Genomic DNA, 24190 nt, shown 5'->3' with positions numbered 1-24190 from the left:
ATGAGGAGTTTTACCTCGGTTTATCACTAATAACGTTTATTGTTACATTCCTAGTGCAAAGAAAGTAATTGATAGCAAGATACTGCTACGCATGTGCTTACAAGGGATGAACACAAAAAATACTTTAAAGCATATTTATTTACAAGTTGTCTACAAGTGTAATCCAGTGCTTTGTGTCTGCTTTAAGGTGATCAGAAAGTTGAGATACCACTCTTTTTTTTTTTTTTGCACAAAAACATAATAAAATGTTTACTTTTACCCCAAAATATAATATTAAAAATTGATGATTCTGCATTTTTGCAAGGGCGCATGTGTGTTCTTGAGAAGCGTGAATATCTTTGAACAAGAAACCTACTCCATACATGTTATGGTTTACTCACTACTATAATGTCTTAACACTCACAGAAACAATTATTTATTAATTCATTAGGTCATAAATAAAAACACAGGTGTGGCTATAAGAATAAAAAGACAAGACAATAGACTTGTCCAGGGTGTACCCCGCCTTCCGCCCGAATGTAGCTGAGAGGCTCCAGCACCCCCCGCGACCCCGAAAGGGACAAGCTGTAAAAAAATGGATGGATAGATTACTGTTACTATGATACACAGTATTAAAATGCAATGGTGCATTACCTTTCACACCCTGTAGATGTAGCAGTTTGTCTTTGACTGGTAATAATTTTTTCCCGACTGACTGACTTGTGTCCACTCAGCAGCTGGAACTGTATTTGGACTAACAAGGCCTGAAGGCGCGCGCGCGCACACACACGCACGCACGCACACACACGCACGCACACACGCACACACGCACACACGCACACACGCACACACGCACACACACACACACACACACACACACACACACACACACACACACACACACACACACACACACACACACACACACACACGCACACACAAAAAAACTTAAAAGACAAGGTCTGTGTCTAATGAGTGGCTAATTTGCCCTGGATATTCATGGTCAGTGGATGATGAATGTACCAACACTGGGGGAACAGTTAGCTGCCCAGAATTAATCTGCTTGTGTAACGAGCAAACACAGTAACTATTTCCAGAAAAAGACTCTTGTTCAAACATCAAGAAAAAGGCTAGACATTTCATATTAAAGGTTTAGGTAAATGTTGAATACATGTGTTTATTGTCAGTATAAAGTGAGATTTTACAGTTGTGGTCAGACGTTTATGTACACTAATCATGGGCCCAAATGATCAGTATAACAATTGCTTTTCAAGTGTCGAACTATGGTACATTGTACATTTTCAATTCTTTAAAAAGCAGAATTGGGGTGCACATTTTCATGTATTTTTGATGTTATCTAATGCAAACAATGATAACACAGGCTAGGTTTACAGCAAAGGATGTTACATTTTTTAAGTAGCAGTGAAATGTTTGGACGTATTGTACTTACTGGTTGCTATAAATCAGTAGTGAAGAAGATTACTTTTTGCAGTTATTTTCTTGTTGCAAGCCAAATATTAATTTATTGTATATAGTATGCAGTTGCTTTAATGGTGTTAAAGTTCTATTTTTTTTAAATTTTTTAAACACTTCCTTGTGGTCTACATAACATGTAATAGTTGTTATTTGGTCAAAATGTTGCATAGATGATGTTTTATGGACCATCTTCAAGCCCCTTTGACCGTCTCTTCAGAATGCGCCGTTTTGTGGGCAATGTTGTTTCGGTGGCGAAGTCCTCCTCTAGGCCGCGCCTCCTTCGACTGCGTCCCCACCTCATAAGCCATGTTGTAAAATGTTTTTCAACATGACAAACGTTTTACAGCTTCTGCCATGATAGCAGTAATTGCACATAGGCAGGCATTCGCATGAACTTCCGTCTTTTTAACGAATGGGGAAAGGGGGAGTGACGTCTGACAAAAAGCAGGGCTATTCAACTACATAATGAAGAGAGCCGCAGTTTCAAGAGCCCAAGGGCTCAGGGGCCAGACATGGAAATGTGGATGTTTTTTGTCAGAAAGTGCCTCCACAGGTTATATTCCATTGAGACTGTGTTTACTTAATAGCTAAGTAAACACATCAGCTTTCACAATGCAGTGTCAATAAATGTATTTCTCTGCCCTTGCAACTCAATCCAGCGTGTGCAGCTGAACAGAACAGAAGCTCCAGAGTTTTTGTTGAGGATTGATGTTCCTTCTTTTAATTATTATCCGTCCTTCCGGTTGAATAGGCCTGCTGTAAAGCAAGTCAGCACATTCAGAGTTTTTGTTCCTGCCCCCCTCTTCAAAGTTGCTAAGTGCCAGTGAGAGTGATACAACCCCCTCAGGACATGACACAGGTGTCATTCAACTAGTTGTAAATCCATGTATCATCCCCTAATTTCTGAAAATATTTGATGAAGGTTGAAAAGTTACTTAGTGCTGCTTTAAGTTGCAAGCATAATTGAAATTATCATGAGTCTCTCCGCCGCTAGTGAACCGCGTAAGATCTGACCAAAAACATCCGGTTTTATAGCGAGGGATTAACAGTTTGCTCTCCAACTATTGGAAACCATTAGCAGCATTGCAGCATCTACAACAGGGGTGTCAAACTCAAATACAGAGTGGGCCAAAATTTCAAACTGAACAAAGCCGCGGGCCAAGGTTGAACAAATTAACCCTTTAATAGGGACCCAAACAAGTTCTGCATTGAATATTGAACAAGCAAGGCTTATATAACTTTATAGTGACATGCAAAATCGAGTTTCAAATAATAATAATAATAATTAAAAAATATCAATGGCATATCAAATACAATTTAAATAAAAATTGAATGCCTCTTTTTCATTTGCAGCCTTCTGAGTTAAATATCAAAATTAACTTTTTCCACAGGTTAATACATTTGAAAATAAAATAGTCAATAAACCAACCATTCAGGACTTTAAACTGCTCAGTTTGCAACACACTGATCTAATCTGATGTGCCCAAGCCAGATACCTGCCATCTTTTCTTGGATGCTAGTTCATTAATGTCGGGGCTCATCAGTCATTATATCTCGTAGACCACCCGCACCACAGTCTTGGGGCGTACCTTAAAGGCACTGTTTTTAACGTCTTCTACGAGCTGACGTCACGTCCGCTTTTCATCCATTTTAACAACGTGCCGCCCCAGTCACATAATATGTGCGGCTTCTGCACGCACACTCAAGTGAATGCAATGCATTCACCAACAGTGATACAGGTTACACTGAGGGTTGCCGTATAATAAACTTTAAGACTGTTACAAATATGTGCCACACTGTGAACCCACAACAAACAAGAATGACAAACACATTTCGGGAGAACATCCGCACCGTAACACAACATAAACACAACAGAACAAATACCCAGAACCCTTTGCAGCACTAACTCTTCCGGGGTGCAATATACACCCCCCACCCGTGCGTCAGTTGAGGTGGGCGTGGTTGGGGGGGTGGGGTGCACATTTGGCCCACGGGCCAGAGTTTGACACCCATGATCTACAGCCTTCAAGATGAAGTTGCCAACGTCCTTCTCAGGACACCTTGTGGGCATGGTCCACCTGATTTTGTTTTTACTTTTTTATTTACACGATCTGCAAAGTCTGAATGGAGGCAGCTAGACTATTCAGAAGCGGACATAAAACCTTTTGGATTATATGACCCAATCTACACACAAATATTACTTTTTTGATTTGACTATAACTAGAATTCGATGTGCAGCCTTTGAACTAACACAAATACATAATTGTTTGATAATCAATGTTTTTGTGCAAAATAACAAAATGAACAAAATAAAATAAAATAAAAATCATCAATAGAAATATTTCTTACTTAACTGTGGCCATGATTTTTTTATGCTATATTGTGGACATTTGCCTTTCAATAGAGGCATAATGTCAGAATGTAACATTTATAAAACTATTAAAAATATCATTTGACCCTTCGATGAGTAACTGTATCACCAGCTAACTGTTGGAGACCCTTGTAGCGTCACTATCAAAGTGTAGTGTCACTATTACAAAGTGTAGTGTCACTGTCATAAAGTGTAGTGTCACTATTACAAAGTGTAGTGTCACTATTACAAAGTGTAGTGTCACTATTACAAAGTGTAGTGTCACTATTACAAGTGTAGTGTCACTATTACAAAGTGTAGTGTCACTATTACAAAGTGTAGTGTCACTATCACAAAGTGTAGTGTCACTATTACAAAGTGTAGTGTGTCACCATTACAAAGTGTAGTGACACTATCAAAGTGTAGTCACTATTATAAAGGGTAGTGTCACTATCATAAAGGGCAGTGTCACTATTACAATGTGTAGTGTTACTATCAAAGTGTAGTGTCACTATTACAAAGTGTAGTGTCACTATTACAAAGTGTAGTGTCACTATTACAAAGTGTAGTGTCACTATTACAAAGTGTAGTGTCACTATCATAAAGTGTAGTGTCACTATTACAAAGTGTAGTGTCACTATCACAAAGTGTAGTGTCATTATCACAAAGTGTAGTGTCATTATCATAAAGTGTAGTGTCAGTATCACAAAGGATAGTGTCACTATTACAAAGTGTATTGTCACTATCATAAAGTGTAGTGTCACTATCATAAAGTGTAGTGTCACTATCACTATGTTTATGTTTAACAACTTAGATACACAACTAGTGTTATGAGCACAAAACATCATTATTATAACAAGAGATCAGTTTTTTGACACTTCTAAAAAAGTGAGATAGCAATACGTATGTATATGTAGCGAAAAAAATTTGATCTCTGAATTACCCAATTCGCTTCTTTTTTTAATGTAAAAATGTGATTGTGGTAAAAAGTCACATTTCTAATTGCAAATTGTCAGAAGCTGGGCAGATCATTCTAGCTAGCTGCTGGCGCACTGAGGCAGAGTGACAGCAGCCAAGGCAAGACAAACAAAGTGGAACTGCAATGACAGGTGAGCGATCTGGCATCAATTGGTTCAGCCTTAGCCTGCGGCAAACTGTTGTCAAAGCTGTATTGGATGGAATCTACTGATATTTTACAGTCTATTTTTTATCCTCACGGTAATAAAAATAGGGCACAGCTCATTACAGAACACATACTTTTGTCTCTAAATACGGGACACTTCAGGGATGGCTGACAACCCAACCAGGCTGTAACGCTCCTAGATTTGGTGTCCAGGTTGGATGTTGGAGCAGCGCCACTCACTACTCTGATTGTGGGAGATGGCATAACAAGCAACATGCTTTAACAACATTACTTGCTCTCAAAGTATGGACGTTGTTAACGCTCTCATCTGCTGGATAAAGAGACCACAATCAGAACAGACCACAAAGGATTTTAAAGTCCTATTCAGTCTGCTGAAAAAGGTAAATGATGTACATTATTATTACATTACTTCATAAAACTATTGTAGTTGTTTGTACGATATTGTATATGTCTTACATAAAAATGTATTTTTCTTTTTCATAATTGTTAAAATTGTGATGGTTTGGGGGGGCCAAGCACCCATTACAATGATCAATTAATGTCAATGGCCGATGCTGATTGGATATATGATGGTTTCGAGTTCCAAGCTTGGTCATAGAACCAATTGAGCTGGTAAATTGAGGTATTACCTTATATGGAAAATAAGAAAAGTACATAAATCATACAGACTTTTAGTTTATTTTAAGTTCATACAGACATTGACAAAGTGGTCTCTGCAAACTCCACCGTGTTGTTGACTCAGCTCCACTCGGCCAGAGCGAAAAGTTCAACACAGCAGCAACATTTTTCTGGCGATAACAGCGGATTTTCACTCTGCTTACACTCGACTTCTTGCTAGGAATATGTTTGCTTGACCCCCAAATGCTTGAGTCTCAGTCTGGTAACGAACCTATTGTTCACAATAAAGTATGTGAAGGGACAAAAGGTAAAGCTTAATTTAGAAAATCTTATTTTCTATGCTTTTAATGTTTGTGTGGTCTTACTGTACTTAAATTATTGCTTCATATTTGTATTTGAAAGTTTAATTTTGAACATGGTAAGATACAATTAATAGATACAGTTAATAGTTGTATCTGCGACTGTCAAGTTGACCAACTTTTGGCATAACAACTTATATCTGTGGATTCAGCGCGTCACAGCCCAGTTCTAACCTGGAGGAATCATCCCGGATGAGATTTTTACGTAGCCGTAGATATGTACGGGTAAATAGACGACAAACGTCTTTTGAGTCGACTGGGGGCAAAAGTGTTTGGACATTCTGTGGTTTTAAAAAGGCAAGAAAATTAAAACATGGCTGCCCACTCTCAAAGTAGGGACCTTTATTTATTTTTCCACTGAGCAAGAAACTAGTTCTCACATAACTAGTCTTCTATGTATATTTTTATGCTGTGTACACACATCCAAACACCAAAAATGATGCAATCTTGCCTATGTTAGTAGCCAAAGAAGGAGCCTTTTATATTACATTAAATATAATACATTTGTAATTTATAATAATACCCAACATTTTAATTAAATATGCTGAATAATTGATTTACAATGGATTTTTAGCCCATGTATCGTAATTGAATCGCCTCTATTAAAAGGTGCCGCTTGCAACTTCCTCACAGTAAATTTTTCAAAGCAGTTTGATAAAACGTTCGATAATTTTTTTTTTTTTCTTTGGAAGAAACTGGATATTGAGAAGCAAGGCTGGTTGCGTGAACAATGACACTTGCTCTATGGTAACCGTGCAACACAGGAAATTATCACTGATTAGTGGGAGTGACACGCCAACATCCAATCAGGTGCTGTAACATTATAATTTATCAAGGTAAGTTGCGCCATCTTGATGTCTTGCGGTTGATTCTTTGCATGGAGAAACTAAAAATAAGTGCTGCAGAGAGCGAATCAATTTTGGATAAAACAGGAAAAGTGACCGCGACAGTTAGGGTAGGGTTTTGGATTTTTTCAAACGGACCGTAGTCAGACCAATGTGGTGTGTCTTCACCAAGACCGGTAATACCACATCACCTTAGCCGCGCTCACCCTTTAGCGGTCACTTCCTGGCACTAATCCTGCAGAAAATAGTTCTCCCTTATTTTTGCACCTTCATTTTAAGAGGTTATAATTAAGTTTTTGATGTGATTTTAGAATTTTGTTTACATTGATTGAGTGTTTTCCATGACATTTCCTTTCCTTTGCCTTGATAGCTGAGGGGATTATAATCAGAGGAACGTTCCCAGCAAGCACAAAACATTGATACAACGTTGATTATACATACATGGCCCTTAAAACAGACTTCGAAACATCGATGCTAAATATTTGTATTGATAAATTGAGACAATGTCTAACATTGGATCCACGTTGTTGGTTGGGAAATGACCGAATTTCAACAGTCCAATCAACGTCACAACCTGACATTGAATTGTGAGGTGTAGAGTGAAAAGGCGCCGGACCACTTTGGGTCAGTCATGCTTTCTCAGTGAAGGCCTCACATCTGTGGAACTCTTTGCCACTGGAGTTAAAGTCATAGTCGGACATTAAACTTTTCTCCACAAAACTGAAAAAGTGGCTTAAGGAAAATCAGAAGTGTGAGCACTAGAACTGGATGTAGTGTGGACAAATGGGGGCAATTACTTTTAATGTGTTTTTATTTTTGTACTTGTCTTAATCCTTTTGTATGTGTGTTACACTTTTCTCATCTTTTTTTTAAAGCCTAACCAGGGACAAAGGTTGCAAATTAGCCTGTGGCTAGAGGTCCTATGTACTTTGACATCGGTTACCTGTGGGTAGCAATGTTTAATTTGACTGTCCCTGTCATATAAATACAAACCCCGTTTCCATATGAGTTGCGAAATTGTGTTAGATGTAAACATAAACGGAATACAATGATTTGCAAATCCTTCTCAACCCATATTCAATTGAATGCACTACAAAGACAAGATATTTGATGTTCAAACTCATAAACTTTATTTTTTTTAGGCAAATAATAATTAACTTAGAATTTAATGGCTGCAACACGTGCCAAAGTAGTTGGGAAAGGGCATGTTCACCACTGTGTTACATGGCCTTTCCTTTTAACAACACTCAGTAAACGTTTGGGAACTGAGGAGACACATTTTTTAAGCTTCCCAGGTGGAATGCTTTCCCATTCTTGCTTGATGTACAGCTTAAGTTGTTCAACAGTCCGGGGGTCTCAGTTGTGGTATTTTAGGCTTCATAATGCGACACACATTTTCAATGGGAGACAGGTCTGGACTACAGGCAGGCCAGTCTAGTACCCGCACTCTTTTACTATGAAGCCACGTTGATGTAACACGTGGCTTGGCATTGTCTTGCTGAAATAAGCAGGGGCGTCCATGGTAACGTTGCTTGGATGACAACATATGTTACTCCAAAACCTGTATGTACCTTTCAGCATTAATGGTGCCTTGACAGATGTGTAAGTTACCCATGTCTTGAGCACTAATACACCCCCATACCATCACAGATGCTGGCTTTTCAACTTTGCGCCTATAACAATCCGGATGATTCTTTTCCTCTTTGGTCCGGAGGACACGACGTCCACAGTTTCCAAAAACAATTTGAAATGTGGACTCGTCAGACCACAGAACACTTTTCCACTTTGTATCAGTCCATCTTATTTTTTTATTTTTTTTATTTTTTAATTTTTTTTTAATTTTTTTTGTGTGTCCTGTCCAGCTTCTCAGGCAAATCATATAGTTGATGTAGATGCCCATGTCGGCTGTTCAGATTTACTTTACAAAAGAGAAGTGTAGGATACTTCTCTTGTTGCCTTATTTGTATTTGACTTTATTAAATGTATTTATATTATCATTTAGTGCAGCCGGGCCGGAGCAGGAGGTGATAGAAAGAGAAAAAAAAAAAAGAAGACAGAGGGGGAAATTGTGGGGACAAGAGGGGGATTAGACAGAGAGACAAAAACAACAACAGCAAACAACAACAACAACAACAACAATAGAGCAACATCAGCAAATATGACATGTACAAATATGATGGTAAAAGTAATAGCAAATAAGCAGTTAGCGAAAAATAAAAAATAATACAGAAATGACAATGAGCATTATTACACTACAAATGGATCAATACAAATACCAATAGAAATAGCGCTATTGATAATGAACAATACCAATAATTTACCTTTATTATCAACAATACAGTTGTTTAAATGCAACAATACATATACGTAATGATAACTTGAGATACGAAAGAATGCAGAAAAATGGAGGGGGAGAAAGAGAAGCAACCTACATTAACCTTGTAGATTGTTATAGTCACAATAGGTTAAGCTTTGTCAGTGTGCCATGTGTTACACCCAGTTTACCCTAGGGCAACAACGTTAATATATGTTTGATGAAACGTGATTATGTGCATGAGTGTAAGTATGCATATGTACTTGTATATGTACAGAATGTGTATATGTGTTTGTACAATGAATGTATATGTACAGAATGTGTATATGTGTTTGTACAGTGAATGTATATGTACAGTATGTGTATGCGTATGTTTGTATATTGAATGTGCGTGTGGATGTACGAACATTAGGTAGGTAAATATGTACTGTATTTGTGTATGTATGTGGGAGCGTAGGTACCTATGTACGTATGTGAGCATATGTGAATTTGCATGTACAATACATTCGACTCCCAGAGTGCGTGGGAGCCAGAGCACGGCCCCATCACCCCCGAGAGCCCAACCCACAAACAGGAGGCGTGGTGCCCAGGGAACCAGGGACCACCGCCCCCACGCAGCCAAGCCGGCCAGCGACAGGAACCCCAGAGCCCGACCCACCGTACCGCCCACAAGGGCCAGCAGCAGGCCGCAGACAGACGCACCCGGCAGAGGACAGGACATGAGAAAAGCAGGGGACAGCCAGACCCCAAGCCAGCGAGAGACCACACCCCACACGGGCAGAAAGGCGAGACGCCCCGCCCGAGGGACCCAGAGACTCCCCGCAACCGGACGGGAAGACCGCCCCCGCCCCACCGGCAACCGGGCCCCCACGAGCCCACCCCCCACCCCCGGAGAGCGCGGCGAGGCCATCCCCCGGCCACCCCACCCAAATCGGCCGCCGCAGGACCACCCAGGCACAGGGCCACGGGAACCACCCACCCCACCCGCAGGGACCCCAACGATGGAGATGGAACAACCAGCAACCGCCCCGCCGATCCCCCCCCCCCCTGAGGGAGGGGAAAAATTAAAAAATAATATTAATAAAATATATTAAAAAATAAATAAATAAATTAATTAATTAATTTAAAAAAAAAGAATTAAAAGAAGATCACAGACATGCTGACAAACAAGGTCACTACCCCAGCAACTGGCCGACTCGCAGCACCTCGGAATACCTTGCAGCACCAAGCTACCACAATAGACGCAGGGACTAGGCCCAACAGGCCCCAACCAAGACGGGCACCCGGAAGGGATGGACAGCGGGACCCAGGAGCTCCAGACACGCAGTTCGGATGCAGTAGCCTGAGGCGTCGACCCCCGTCTGACAGGCAGGCCCAGAGCGTACCCCCAGAAATATACATACATACATACATATATACATACACATACACACATACATGTATACATACCCACACATACACATATATACATATACATACACATATGTACACATACACACATACACACACATATACATACATATACACAGTTCGTCAGCCCCGACAGCCATCACGCGCGCGCGCTGCCACCAGTCACAACATCAGCCACACCCCTGCACCAGACCCAGCAGCCACGGGCGCCCACACCACAAACAAACGGCAGCAGAAACAGCAGCCGCAATAACCCCAGACAGCCAGCACCAGCCAATCAAATCAAAGCGATAAAAAAAAAACTGCGACCAGCAACCACACGCCACCAGGACCACGGAGACCAGCCAGTCAGCCCGAACGCTAACACGCAAACAAGAGACACCAACACCCCCCCCAACCAAAAGGCCCCCCACCCCAACCCAAACCCGCACAAACACACCACCGCCCAAACAACCGAGACACAGCATCCAGACCAGACACGGGGGCTGCGCCGCCACCACATCAAGTCACCAACAGAGACCCCACAGCGCAAGGTCGGGCCACACGGGCACGGACCCCACCCAACAGGAAGTGAGACCCGCGCGACGCCACACACAAATAAATAATAAGATTTAAAAAAATAAATAAAAAATAAAAAAATAAAAATAAAAATAAAATAAAAATAAGTAAATAATAAACATAAAAATAATAAATACATTAAAAATAAAAAATATATATAACAATAATAAATGAATAAAAGCCTGGCAGGCCACCAGACGGCAGTCCCCGCCGGCCGACGAGGCAATGAGGGGTGCGCCGAACCCCAAACCCCCCATGCATGTGTACAAGGCCCCCAGAGTGTCTACTGTGTAGTTAAAATTAGGAGGTCAGCCGTTACAGCCGACCTCCAGTCCCTATTGATGTGTGTACTGTAGCGTGAGTGAGATATGTATGCTTGTGGGAACTAATAATGCGATTAAAATTGGGGGACATCAAGGTCATGGTGGGTCCCAACCAAGCCAAGCCCCCCAAATCCTAAGTGTCTAATATGCAGCTAAGATTGAGGGATGGACGAGCAGGGGACAAGACAGGAGGACTGGAGCCCCATTGGAGGCATCCTCAACCCCCCGCCATGCCTCCCCGCAGGACAATCCCCAAAGTCCTATATATGTGTGACTGTGTGCGCTATAAGTAGGAGGAGTAGAGGGCCCGGACATCCCCCCAGTCCACGCGGCCGACAACCAGGAACTACGGCCAGGAGGCCGCCACCCCCCGCCACAGCCAGTGACCCACACCAGACCACTTTAACGTGACGCCACGCGAGCCCTCCCCCGCCAAACAAAGCCATCCCCCGCCCGCCCCAACCCAACCCTGCAGAGCCCATACCGGCAACCAAACGCAGAAAAACTGCACAGCCCCCACGCCCAATGCAAACACCGCATCCCGGCCATCCACACAGCAACGTGCCCATACGAGTCCCGGCCAGGGGAAGGAGCCCCCCAACGGGGGAAGAAGCCAATGCATCCCGTCCGCCCGCCAGCCCCCAAACCAACCGGCAAGCCAACGCCAGCCAGCCCCACAACCCCACAAGCGCACAGACACCAGCCACAGTCCCCCAACCACTCCAACCCAACACAGCGATGCCAACCGCTGGTATCACCGCAGCAACCATCACCACCACCGCCCGTCCGCAGCGTAAACACCCGCGGCCGCCGAAACCAAAACAAAAAAGCGACCGACCCCGTAAACCACAACAACGCACACCCCCGGCTACCACCGAGGCCACCAACCCACCTACCCCAACTCATCCACAGCCAGGCCAATTGAGCCACCGGACATCCACACCCATGCACACACCTACACATTCATATACACATACATACACACATACATATATGCATATACATATACATACACATACACACATATACACACGCATGCATATACATATAAACATACACATCCACACATATATACACATTAATACACCCACACACATATACATAAGCCCACATATACACAAACACATACATACACAACACACAAAAAAAAATAAAAAAAATAAAAAAAATAAAAAAATAAAAAAATAGAAATAAAATAAAAAATAAAAAATAAAATAAAAATAAACCCTTTAAATAAAATAAAATAAATAAAAATAAACAAGAGGCCTGGTCGCCAACAGTGCCCAACGCCACCAAACCCCGCAGCCCTTCCCGCACGTCCAGGCCCCCCCCGCCCACCACCCACCAGGCATCCCATCCGGCAAAAAGCCATAAGGGCCCAGCCCTGTGCCCACAGCCGGCATGCCACGGCACCTCAGCAGACCCGGCGCCGCGATCAGCAATGCACACCGGGGCAGCGACACATACATATGTACCTACATACATACACACAGATTCCACCATACATATATATAAACGTACACACACCCACATACACGCGTACCCATATATAATTTAACAGAATAAGTTAAATATATTAAAAATAAATAAATAATAATAATAATAATAATAATAATAATAATAATATATATATATATATATATACATACATATATACATATATATATACACGTACATACACATACATACATACATATATACATACATACATATACACATATACACATATACATACATACATACATATATACATATATATACATATAAAATAAATTAAAATAAATAAATAAAATTAATAAAAAAATAAGGGCAGAGTAAAACACAGGAGGGGGACTCCCGCATGGCAGTCGGGCAGCACCGCCGGGGCCCCAACAAGGGAGGCAAGCAGTCCCCCCAACCCGGCACCAGGCAGGCCCGCACAGCCGCAGCGCAGGGCGACCCCGGGCAGACCCCGCCCCGCGCCCCAGGGGAAGGAGGAAGCCCACGGACACCCAGAGCCAGAGGGGCACGAGCCGACCCCCGCCCGACAGCGGCAAGACCCCAGCCCCACGGGCGCAACCCCCCGCCCAACCACCCACGGGACGGACAGCCCCCCCAACCAACCCAAGGCGGCCGCCCACAGCCCCACCCGCATCCCAACACCCGCCCAGGCACCTCCACCCACCCCCAGCCACCAGACCACCCACGGATCGGCCCGCCAGGCCGGAACCAGGAAACACACCCCAGGCCCACCCGACCCCACGGCACACGGCCCCCCCGGTACCCAGGACCCGCCACCCACGGAGCAAGATCCCCGGGACAGAGCCCCAGCCCCGGCCCCCAAGGGAGTCAGGTCAGAAAATTAATTAGCGGTGCCCAAAGAGATCGGAATTATGTCAGTTGTTGGTTTGATTCAGCAGACATTCTTTCCATAACTACATAATCTAATAAAATGTTTTTGTAAAGGTTTATACATAAATTATTTTTTGATTTCCAATTTATGAGAATAGTTTTCTTGGCGATGCCTAACGCATTTATAAGGAGGTATGTTTTGTTTATATCAAGATCAGTTGCGGAGAGATCACCCAACAGGCAGAGTGCGGGGGTCCATCTTAGATGAGCTCAGGCCCAGCGAAGCCGACGGCGTTTCTGGGTGTTGTTGATAAACAGTTTTCGCCTTGCATAGGAGAGTTTTAACTTCCACTTACAGATGTAGCTACCAACTGTAGTTACTGCCAGTGGGTTTCTGAAGTGTTCCTGAGCCCATGTGGTGATATCCTTTACACACTGATGTCGCTTGTTGATGCAGTACAGCCTGAGGGATCGAAGGTCACGGGCTTAGCTGCTTACGTGCAGTGATTTCTCCAGATTCTCTGAACCCTTTGATGATATTACGGACCATAGATGGTGAAATCCTTAAATTCCTTGCAATAGCTGGTTGAGAAAGGTTTTTCTTAAACTGTTCAACAATTTGCTCACGCATTTGTTGACAAAGTGGTGACCCTCACCCCATCCTTATTTGTGAATGACTGAGCATTTCATGGAATCTACTTTTATACCCAATCATGGCACCCACTTGTTCCCAATTTGCCTGTTCACCTGTGGGATGTTCCAAATAAGTGTTTGATGAGCATTCCTCAACTTTATCAGTATTTATTGCCACCTTTCCCAACTTCTTTGTCATGTGTTGCTGGCATCAAATTCTAAAGTTAATGATTATTTGCAAAAAAAAAAAAGTTTTTCAGATAAACATCTAATATGTTGTTTTTGTAGCATATTCAACTGAATATGGGTTGAAATTGATTTGCAAATCATTGTATTCCGTTTATATTTACATCTAACACAAATTCTCAACTCAACGGGTTTGTACATAAATAAATAAATAAATAAATAAACATTGTCAAAAAGCATGCTATTCTATTTGTGTTGTAGAATTTTTTGGGAAATGACCAAAATTTAATGGTCAAATCAACGTCAAAATCCAACATTGATTAAATGTCGTCAAAAAGCATGTTGTTGCAACGTTAAACTTGAGTTGCTCAACATCAGGATATAATTCAACACGTTCTCAACGTTGGGTTACATTTAAAATAAAAAGGTTTACATTTAATATATATTATCGATATTTAAAACACTTATATCGTGATACAGTTTTCAGCCAAATTGCCTAGCCCTACTTTATGGTTATTTGTTTACCATGACCTCGGACCGTTCTGTCTCCCTGTAATGTTTTTATGATCTTGAATTGGATTGTACTGAAAATGTTCATTTTAAATAAAGTATTTCTGATTCTGATTCTGATTACCAGCGATAGACAAATGTGGTTTGCATCTGTAGATAATAGCAAACTAAAAGTGTAATCTGTCCAGATAGATAATGTATCTAGTCTGAGAAATCCTCATCTGCAGTCTTAACTCTCTTAAAAAGTTATGTGCCCAGATTTAGAAGTGTCCAAATAAGGTCAGAGGTGGACATGTTGTGCTAACAGCGGTGCTGGATGGCTGTCAGTTGTTGCTCATACCGTACAAAAGCCCTTAAATTGATATCCTTGTTAAAACATTTAAAGTGATTTAGGTAGCCATTTTGGTTCTCTCCCCCCCCATATTTTTTAGTATTATTACTCTAACTGTACTTGCTTTTGTTTTCTTTCCTTGATGTTGAAAGTGCCTTGACCTTTGTGTGAATTATAAATGTATGTTTGTTGTTCAATAAAAAAAAAAAAAAATAGAAAAAAAAAAAAAAGTTGTTGCTCTCCAGCCTCCACTGCAAGGACCGCCTCCTGAAGCTTTTCCGCTCGAAGGAACACACGCAACGCCGAGGGTGGGGCGGTCCTGACTCGTACAGTCATTTTTTTTTGTCATTTTAAACACTAGCAAACGAGCTAACTGCTTCCCCGTTTCCTTCGACTACACACGGCTTCGGGTGTAACCGCGACGGCAGTCCGAGCCCCCCCAACTCGGGGAACAGGATGCCGGTGAAAGGAGGAGGAAGGCTCGTCTCCTACCCGAGCAAAAGCGACAACGTCGGAGTAAGTGGCGCCGTTTGACATATGTGTGTACATGGATGTATATATGAACCCTTATAGTTATTTCTCAACACACACCCACACGAAAATGTTGAGGACATTTAGTGTGAAATGTTATTTCAAACCTGTCCGAGCGGCAGTGACGCGTTGAAGCAGTTGAGGTGTCATGGCGGCCAATAGTTAGCTTGGCAGAACACCTGTTGTACTCCATGGTGGCCAATAGTTAGCTTGGCAGAACACCTGTTGTACTCCATGGCGGCCAATAGGAAGCTGTGGCAGAACTCTTGTTTACCAAGTTTACTTGTCAAAGTGTTGCATTTAAAGCTTTGGTGTAACGCCTGCGTGACTGAAATCCTGGATTTGAATCAAATAAGGTTAAACCAACTCAGGCCCCGTTAACATTAAGGTTGTCCAGGGTAAATCCCACCAAACCTTATCCTTGTCCACACACACATACAATGGTCGTTTAAGACCTTTCCCCCCCCTCTGTCCGCCTGCGCAACGCGACCTAGTACGCATGCGCGAAAATGCACACGTCATAGTCACATCCAGTGTTGCTTTGTGTGCAAGTTCGTAAATTTTAATGTAACTTATCTGAACAGTATCCAGTGTTGTGGTATTTCAATTAACTGGAATCCAGTTAATTTTCCAGCCCGGAAAAGGGTGGAGTGCCATCTCCGGGTTGGGGAGGAGATCTTGCCCCAAGTGGAGGAGTTCAAGTACCTCGGAGTCTTGTTCACGAGTGAGGGAAGAGTGGATCGTGAGATCGACAGGCGGATCGGTGCGGCGTCTTCAGTAATGCGGACGCTGTATCGATCCGTTGTGGTGAAGAAGGAGCTGAGCCGGAAGGCAAAGCTCTCAATTTACCGGTCGATCTACGTTCCCATCCTCACCTATGGTCATGAGCTTTGGGTTATGACCGAAAGGACAAGATCACGGGTACAAGCGGCCGAAATGAGTTTCCTCCGCCGGGTGGCGGGGCTCTCCCTTAGAGATAGGGTGAGAAGCTCTGCCATCCGGGGGGAGCTCAAAGTAAAGCCGCTGCTCCTCCACATCGAGAGGAGCCAGATGAGGTGGCTCGGGCATCTGGTCAGGATGCCACCCGAGCGCCTCCCTAAGGAGGTGTTTAGGGCATGTCCGACCGGTAGGAGGCCACGAGGAAGACCCAGGACACGTTGGGAAGACTATGTCTCCCGGCTGGCCTGGGAACGCCTCGGGATTCCCCGGGAGGGGCTGGACGAAGTGGCTGGGGAGAGGGAAGTCTGGGCTTCCCTGCTTAGGCTGCTGCCCCCGCGACCCGACCTCGGATAAGCGGAAGAAGATGGATGGATGGATGGATGGAATCCAGTGTGCTCTGGGGCCGGCCCTATTGTAGTGAATCACACCTGAGCCATCATAAATTAATGAAATCTTTATTAGACACGTAAACAATGTGATAAAGAACATTTTACATCAATCAATCTAGGGATGTAGATACCTGGTCAGGACACTCCTCACTCTTTTGTCTTCACCTTCATTGTCCACATGTTTTTGGTGACTTTATATGCTCTGGACCTAGACGTTGAGTCTGCGACATGCATGGCTAGGGATGATGTTTGTTAAGAAATGATCAATTTCAATGCCATTATCGATTCTCTTATCGAATCCAGATAGGTTGTTGTATATGGAAAAAAACACACAATACTTGGTTTAACAAAAACTCACTTTTGGCAGCCTTCACTTATATTTTTTTAAGAAAAAAAAAATAAAAAAAAATAAATATTGACTGTTAGTGCCCCTTCAATTGGGCCACCTAAGAAAAATACATGCAGGGGAAATCCTGCATTCATTTGTATTATTTATTAGACAGACCTGCAAACTCTGGTGTGGTGTAGGCTTCAAGATACCGTTAACGTTATCAAACACATACAAAAAGGCTAACGTTAACGTTTCCCGTTAGCCACTGGCTATGCTTAGGTAACGTTAGTCTAGCTAACATTACTGCAGTCCTGGTTGACATAAGAGGTAACGTTATTTTAGCTTAAAGGCTACAAGTGAGCAGATATGGAAATTAACCGGCAACAGTTAACGTTAGTTACTCACCTGCAATATCACTGGGACTGCAGGTTGAAGCAGAGGAAGAGGGGCGTGCTTCGTCATCTCTGTCGCTGCTTCTCCACGTGTCAAAGACACGACGTGTTTCTCTAACCTTCAGGTTATGTACGGCCTGAACATGTTTCGTAAACATGTTTGTTGTACTGCTCCCCTTACAGGAAAGCGAAGTCTGGCAATAATTGCAGATAGCCGTTTTTTCGTTGTGTTTCTTAGTAAAGTGAAGCCATGCCTTGGAGCGTTTTTTTCCGGTCCATTGTTGTTGCTGCTTCTGTATCTGCCGCCGAATGACTGAGCTACGTCATTTCCTGTGACGTGCCACAGGACATTTCCAGTGACACGGGATTTGTTCCCAGGGATTCGAATAAAGAACCAAATATTTTTCTTTACTATAGTGGTTTTGATAATGGGAACCGTTTCTCAAAAAGGGATTCGAATCCATGGAATCGGTTCTTTTCTTATCGAACAATCGGGAGAACCGGTTTTCGAACATCATCCCTATACATGGCGGACAATAACTGATACAGTCTGCTTTGCCAGTCGGCCAGATAATACAAAGCACACGCTACCTTTTTTATCACATCCACGGGAGACCGCATTTTCGTTGACTCTCCTTCGACAAATGGACAAAGTTTTTCGGTAAGTAGAATCATAGCTGACCTGGACATTAGAAAGTTCTCTTGCCGTCTGAGAAGTGTTGTATCCGAAATAGCTGCAATCGCTTTCTCTTAAGGTATTCATGTGTGATATCCACAAGCGTCTGTACATGTAGAAGAATTATAAACACAGGCATGTTAGGATGACTCGCCTCCATCTTATCAGTGGTTCGCTGCGGTTGTTATGAAGCTGGCTGTGGCGTGTTCTTTCTGACATCACTTCCTGTGTGGGGCGTGGTTTTTCTGACGTAACTTCCTCTGTGAACTCAGTTTGTAAACGATCCATGAGTCCATACAAAGCTAAGAGCCAGAGATTCAAGAAATACACGGCGCACTGAGCCGTGTAAAAAATTAGCCAAGGAGGGTACCTTAAATGATGGTTTAATGTTGCTGAAACGGGGCTCAGGCTAAATAATTATTTGTTTAAGGGGTTATCCGGCTTAGCGTAGACATGGCCTCAGTGACGTGCGGTGAACTAAACACCAGGTGAGGGAGTTATTCGCTTACTTAAAAAACGTTAGTGTAAGGATATTATGATATGATAAATGGGTCCAAAAAGTATTCGATAAAGTTGTTATTAAATACTTTTTGGTCCCATTTGCTTTTAACAAAATAAATCAAGTAATGTGAGTGTATCTTACCTTTCTGTATTTGTATCTGAAGCAGCAATGGCTATCCTCCATGAAAACGTACTTTGTATGATCACATTAATTTTGTCTTAAAGTCCAGTTCAGAGAAGTATTTAATCTTGGATACAGTATGTAATCCTCCATATTGGCAGACACATTCATTTAATTAAAATTCATTCCAAGCAATAAAACAATATTTTTGCATCTGACAAAAAACTTGGGCTTCACGGTGGCAGAGGGGTTAGTGCATCTGCCTCACAATACGAAGGTCCTGAGTAGTCTTGGGTTCAATCCCGGGCTCGGGATCTTTCTGTGTGGAGTTTGCATGTCCTCCCCGTGACTGTGTGGGTTCCCTCCGGGTACTCCGGCTTCCTCCCACCTCCAAAGACATGCACCTGGGGATAAGTTGATTGGCAACACTAAATTGGCCCTAGTGTGTGGATGTGAGTGTGAATGTTGTCTGTCTATCTGTGTTGGCCCTGCGATGAGGTGGCGACTTGTCCAGGGTGTACCCTGCCTTCCGCCCGATTGTAGCTGAGATAGGCTCCAGCGCCCCCCGCGACCCCGAAGGGAATAAGCGGTAGAAAATGGATGGATGGATGGATGGATCTGACAAAAAACACCCACAAACACTAGCTTACTCTAATAAAAGTGCCATGTTTGTTATGAATACAGTTAAAAAATAAAGAGCTGGCTTCCGCTGGAGAGACATGTGTCTGCTAGCTTGGGCGCCCTCACTTCTCCCAGTGTGGCGAGTCAGAGTACTGCTGAAGCATTGAACTGCAAGTTGACAATATATCGCCCCCTACTTTGAGGCAGAGGTACTTGCTGCCTCATGGCCTGCCTTTTCCCCACCTCTTCCCCGTGGCAACAAGCACTCGCCCCCTCCCACGCACACGCTTAATACACTTTGTGTGTAGCCGTGGAGGCACCACCTGTGGCTGCTTCACTTCTCGTCTGTCGCGTTATTTTCATCAGGGAACACGGAATTTCCGCCATTTTGACCATGAAAATGATCAAAATATACAGGAATTACACCAAAATCACAAACTTATTTTATTATTTAGTTTTTGAACATCTTATGGTTAAGCCACCTGGTGGCAAGGTGAGGCACTGCCTCTCTTGCCTCCCTTGACAGCACGTCACTGAACCAACTGAGCAGTTGTAGAAGCTTGCTAACAGTCTCAAGAATATACAATGTTTGTGGGAGTGTTGATATGAATGAACGAGGACTCCCTTGATCTTCAGAAAGGCATTAATGTGAGTCAAATTGGGAAAGTGGTTCCAATAAATGTTAGTCTGATATTTCATTTCACTGTACAGCCATTTTTCAAGCGAGCAGTACAGTTGGGTAGGAAGGGATGAACCCTGAGCGGGGTTGTGTTTACAATAGGGAGGTAGTTAGGCCGGTTAGCAATAACTGTTTCTGCTGTGAACAGTAAATATTGTGGCGTGGCAGTTTGACACAATAAACAGTACTTGTCGATAGGGCTGGGTAATATAGTTGAAAACTGTATCACGATATAAGTGTATTATGTCGTTCGGCATCAATAATTATTGATATTTTTATGACCTATAGAAAATAAGAACCAGGAGAAAAATATATGAAATGTAAACATTTTTATTTCAAATGTAACCTTCTTCTGATTATAATCCCCTCAGCTATCGAGGCAGAAAGGAAATGTCAACACAACCATGGAACACACGTGAACAATCAAAGTAAAATAAATTCTAAAATCACATTGAACACTTAACTATAACCTCTTAAAATGAAGGTGCACAAATAAGGGAATACTTAAGACATGCTTAATAAAGTGTAACAGAATAGTGCGAAGTGTGAAAATGTAAACATAGAGAAACCTGAGAAGAACTATTTTCTGCAGGTTTAGTCCTAGGAAGTTATGGCTGTGCTGTGAGTGTTGTTAAAAGGAAAGGCCATACAACACAGTGGTAAAAATGCCCCTGTGCAAACTTTTTTGCAATGTGTTGCTGCCATTAAATTCTAAGTGAATGATTATTTGCAAAAATAAATAAAGTTTCTCAGTTCGAACATTAAATATCTTGTCTTTGCAGTCTATTCAATTGAATATAAGTTAAAAATGATTTGCAAATCATTGTATTCTGTTTTTATTTACGAAATAAACAACGTGCCAACTTCACTGGTTTTAGGTTTTGTATATTGTATTGTATTTTTTATTTAAAATGTAACCCTCCTGTGAATATGACCCCCTCAACTATCAAGGCAGAAAGGAAATGTCAACACAACCATGGAAAACACTTGAACAATGTACAAACCCCGTTTCCATATGAGTTGGGAAATTGTGTTGGATGTAAATATAAACGGAATACAATGATTTTCAAATCATTTTCAACCCATATTCAGTTGAATATGCTACAAAGACAACATATTTGATGTTCAAACTGATAAACTTTTTTTTTTTTGCAAATAATCATTAACTTTAGAATTTGATGCCAGCAACACATGACAAAGAAGTTGGGAAAGGTGGCAATAAATACTGATAAAGTTGAGGAATGCTCATCAAACACTTATTTGGAACATCCCACAGGTGTGCAGGCTAATTGGGAACAGGTGGGTGCCATGATTGGGTATAAAAACAGCTTCCCAAAAAATGCTCAGTCTTTCACAAGAAAGGATGGGGCGAGGTACACCCTTTTGTCCACAACTGCGTGAGCAAATAGTCAAACAGTTTAAGAACAACGTTTCTCAAAGTGCAATTGCAAGAAATTTAGGGATTTCAACATCTACGGTCCATAATATCATCAAAAGGTTCAGAGAATCTGGAGAAATCACTCCACGTAAGCGGCATGGCCGGAAGCCAACATTGAATGACCGTGACCTTCGATCCCTCAGACAGCACTGTATCAAAAACCGACATCAATCTCTAAAGGATATCACCGCATGGGCTCAGGAACACTTCAGAAAACCACTGTCACTAAATACAGTTCATCGCTACATCTGTATGTGCAAGTTAGAGCTCTACTATGCAAAGCGAAAGCCATTTATCAACAACATTCAGAAACGCCGTCGACTTCTCTGGGCCCGAGATCATCTAAGATGGACTGATGCAAAGTGGAAAAGTGTTCTGTGGTCTGACGAGTCCACATTTCAAATTGTTTTTGGAAATATTTGACATCGTGTCATCCGGACCAAAGGGGAAGCGAACCATCCAGACTGTTATCTACGCAAAGTTCAAAAGCCAGCATCTGTGATGGTATGGGGGTGCATTAGTGCCCAAGGCATGGGTAACTTACACATCTGTGAAGGCACCATTAATGCTGAAAGGTACATACAGGTTTTGGAACAACATATGCTGCCATGTAAGCGCCATATTTTTCATGGACGCCCCTGCTTATTTCAGCAAGACAATGCCAAGCCACATTCAGCACGTGTTACAACAGCGTGGCTTCGTAAAAAAAGAGTGCGGGTACTTTCCTGGCCTGCCTGCAGTCCAGACCTGTCTCCCATCGAAAATGTGTGGCGCATTATGAAGCGTAAAATACGACAGCGTAGACCCCGGACTGTTGAACGACTGAAGCTCTACATAAAACAAAAATGGGAAAGATTTCCACTTTCAAAGCTTCAACAATTAGTTTCCTCAGTTCCCAATCGTTTGAGTGCTGTTAAAAGAAAAGGTGATGTAACACAGTGATGAACATGCCCTTTCCCAACTACTTTGGCACGTGTTGCAGCCATGAAATTCTAAGTGAATTATTATTTGCAAAAAAAAATAAAGTTTATGAGTTTGAACATCAAATATATTGTCTTTGTAGTGCATTCAATTGAATATGGGTTGAAAAGGATTTGCAAATCATTGTATTCCGTTTATATTTACATCTAACACAATTTCCCAACTCATATGGAAACGGGGTTTGTAAACAAAACTCTAAAATTAGTTAGAACAACAATAACTTCTTCAAATGAAGGTGCACAAATAAGAAATATGTAAGAAATGCTTAATAAAGAGTAACAAAATAGTGCAAAGTGTGAAAATGTAAACATAGAGAAACCTGAGAAGAACTATTTTCTGCAGGTTTAGTCCTAGGAAGTTATGGCTGTGCTCTAGAGGGTGAGTGCGGCTAAGGTGGTGTGGTATTACCGGTCTTGGTGCTGACAAGCACCTTGCGTCATTTACAGACCACATTGGTCTGAATACTGTCCCTTTAAGTCAAGGTGACTTTTCTTGTTTTATCCACAATTTCTTTGCCCTCTGCAGCACTAATTTTTACTATCTTTTCTCACTCCACGCAAAGAATCAACCGCGAGACAACAAGATGGTGCAAGTAAAAGTGATGGTTCATACTGTACTCCCACTGACCAGTGATCACTTCCTGCCTTGCTTGTTTAGCGAGTGCCTTTCTTCATGTAACCAACCTTGCTTTGCAACTTTCTGTTTCTTTAGATAAAGAAAAATGATATAATGTTTTATCAAACACATTTTTTTAATTGATGTTGACTGTTTCTATTGCGATTTATATTAATATTGTTTTTATCGCCCAGCCCTACTTGTCACTTTATTTAACAAAGAAGAGTAATGTGAGACAGTAAACCAGCCATTTCCCATTATACTATAGCCATACTAGTGTACATGCATATTATAACCAGTATTTTGTGGGTTTTCTGTGATTATTGCGCCCTAAAATGCCTATATTCGCGCCAGCTTGGTCACAAAAGTTGTGGCAAAAATTGCAATATTTTGAAGCTCATTATTTTCCATTAACATTTAATCAAGTTTTGATTTTCTGAGTTTGTTTTCAAAGAGTTCTTGTAACCTCATCTTAATTTTTTTTTTTACATAATTTCAACAACAAATTCAAAACAAACACTGTATTGATGTTTTATTCTTTTTTTTAACCACACAGACTGAAAAGTAAACACTCGATGACAGTAAAAGCACATACTTGGAGCTCGTTGT

The 24190-nt window shown here is 42.1% G+C and overlaps 1 protein-coding gene across 1 annotated transcript in view; it reads left to right on the top strand.

Annotated features, from left to right (window-relative positions):
- Positions 1-15573: 15573 nt before the first annotated feature.
- Positions 15574-24190, top strand: part of tjp2b (tight junction protein 2b (zona occludens 2)) — a 173611-nt gene continuing 164994 nt past the window's right edge. The window contains exon 1 of the mRNA XM_061986586.2: positions 15574-15883. Coding sequence (XP_061842570.1) covers positions 15824-15883 — 60 coding nt within the window. The 5' untranslated portion in view covers positions 15574-15823. The remainder of the gene's footprint in view (positions 15884-24190) is intronic.

This window comes from Nerophis lumbriciformis, linkage group LG12 (genome assembly GCF_033978685.3).
Source record: "Nerophis lumbriciformis linkage group LG12, RoL_Nlum_v2.1, whole genome shotgun sequence".
In the NCBI taxonomy this organism is placed as follows: Eukaryota; Metazoa; Chordata; class Actinopteri; order Syngnathiformes; family Syngnathidae; genus Nerophis; species Nerophis lumbriciformis.
The sequence above is the reverse complement of the archived record's forward strand: the minus strand, read 5'-3'. Positions and strand labels throughout refer to the sequence as shown.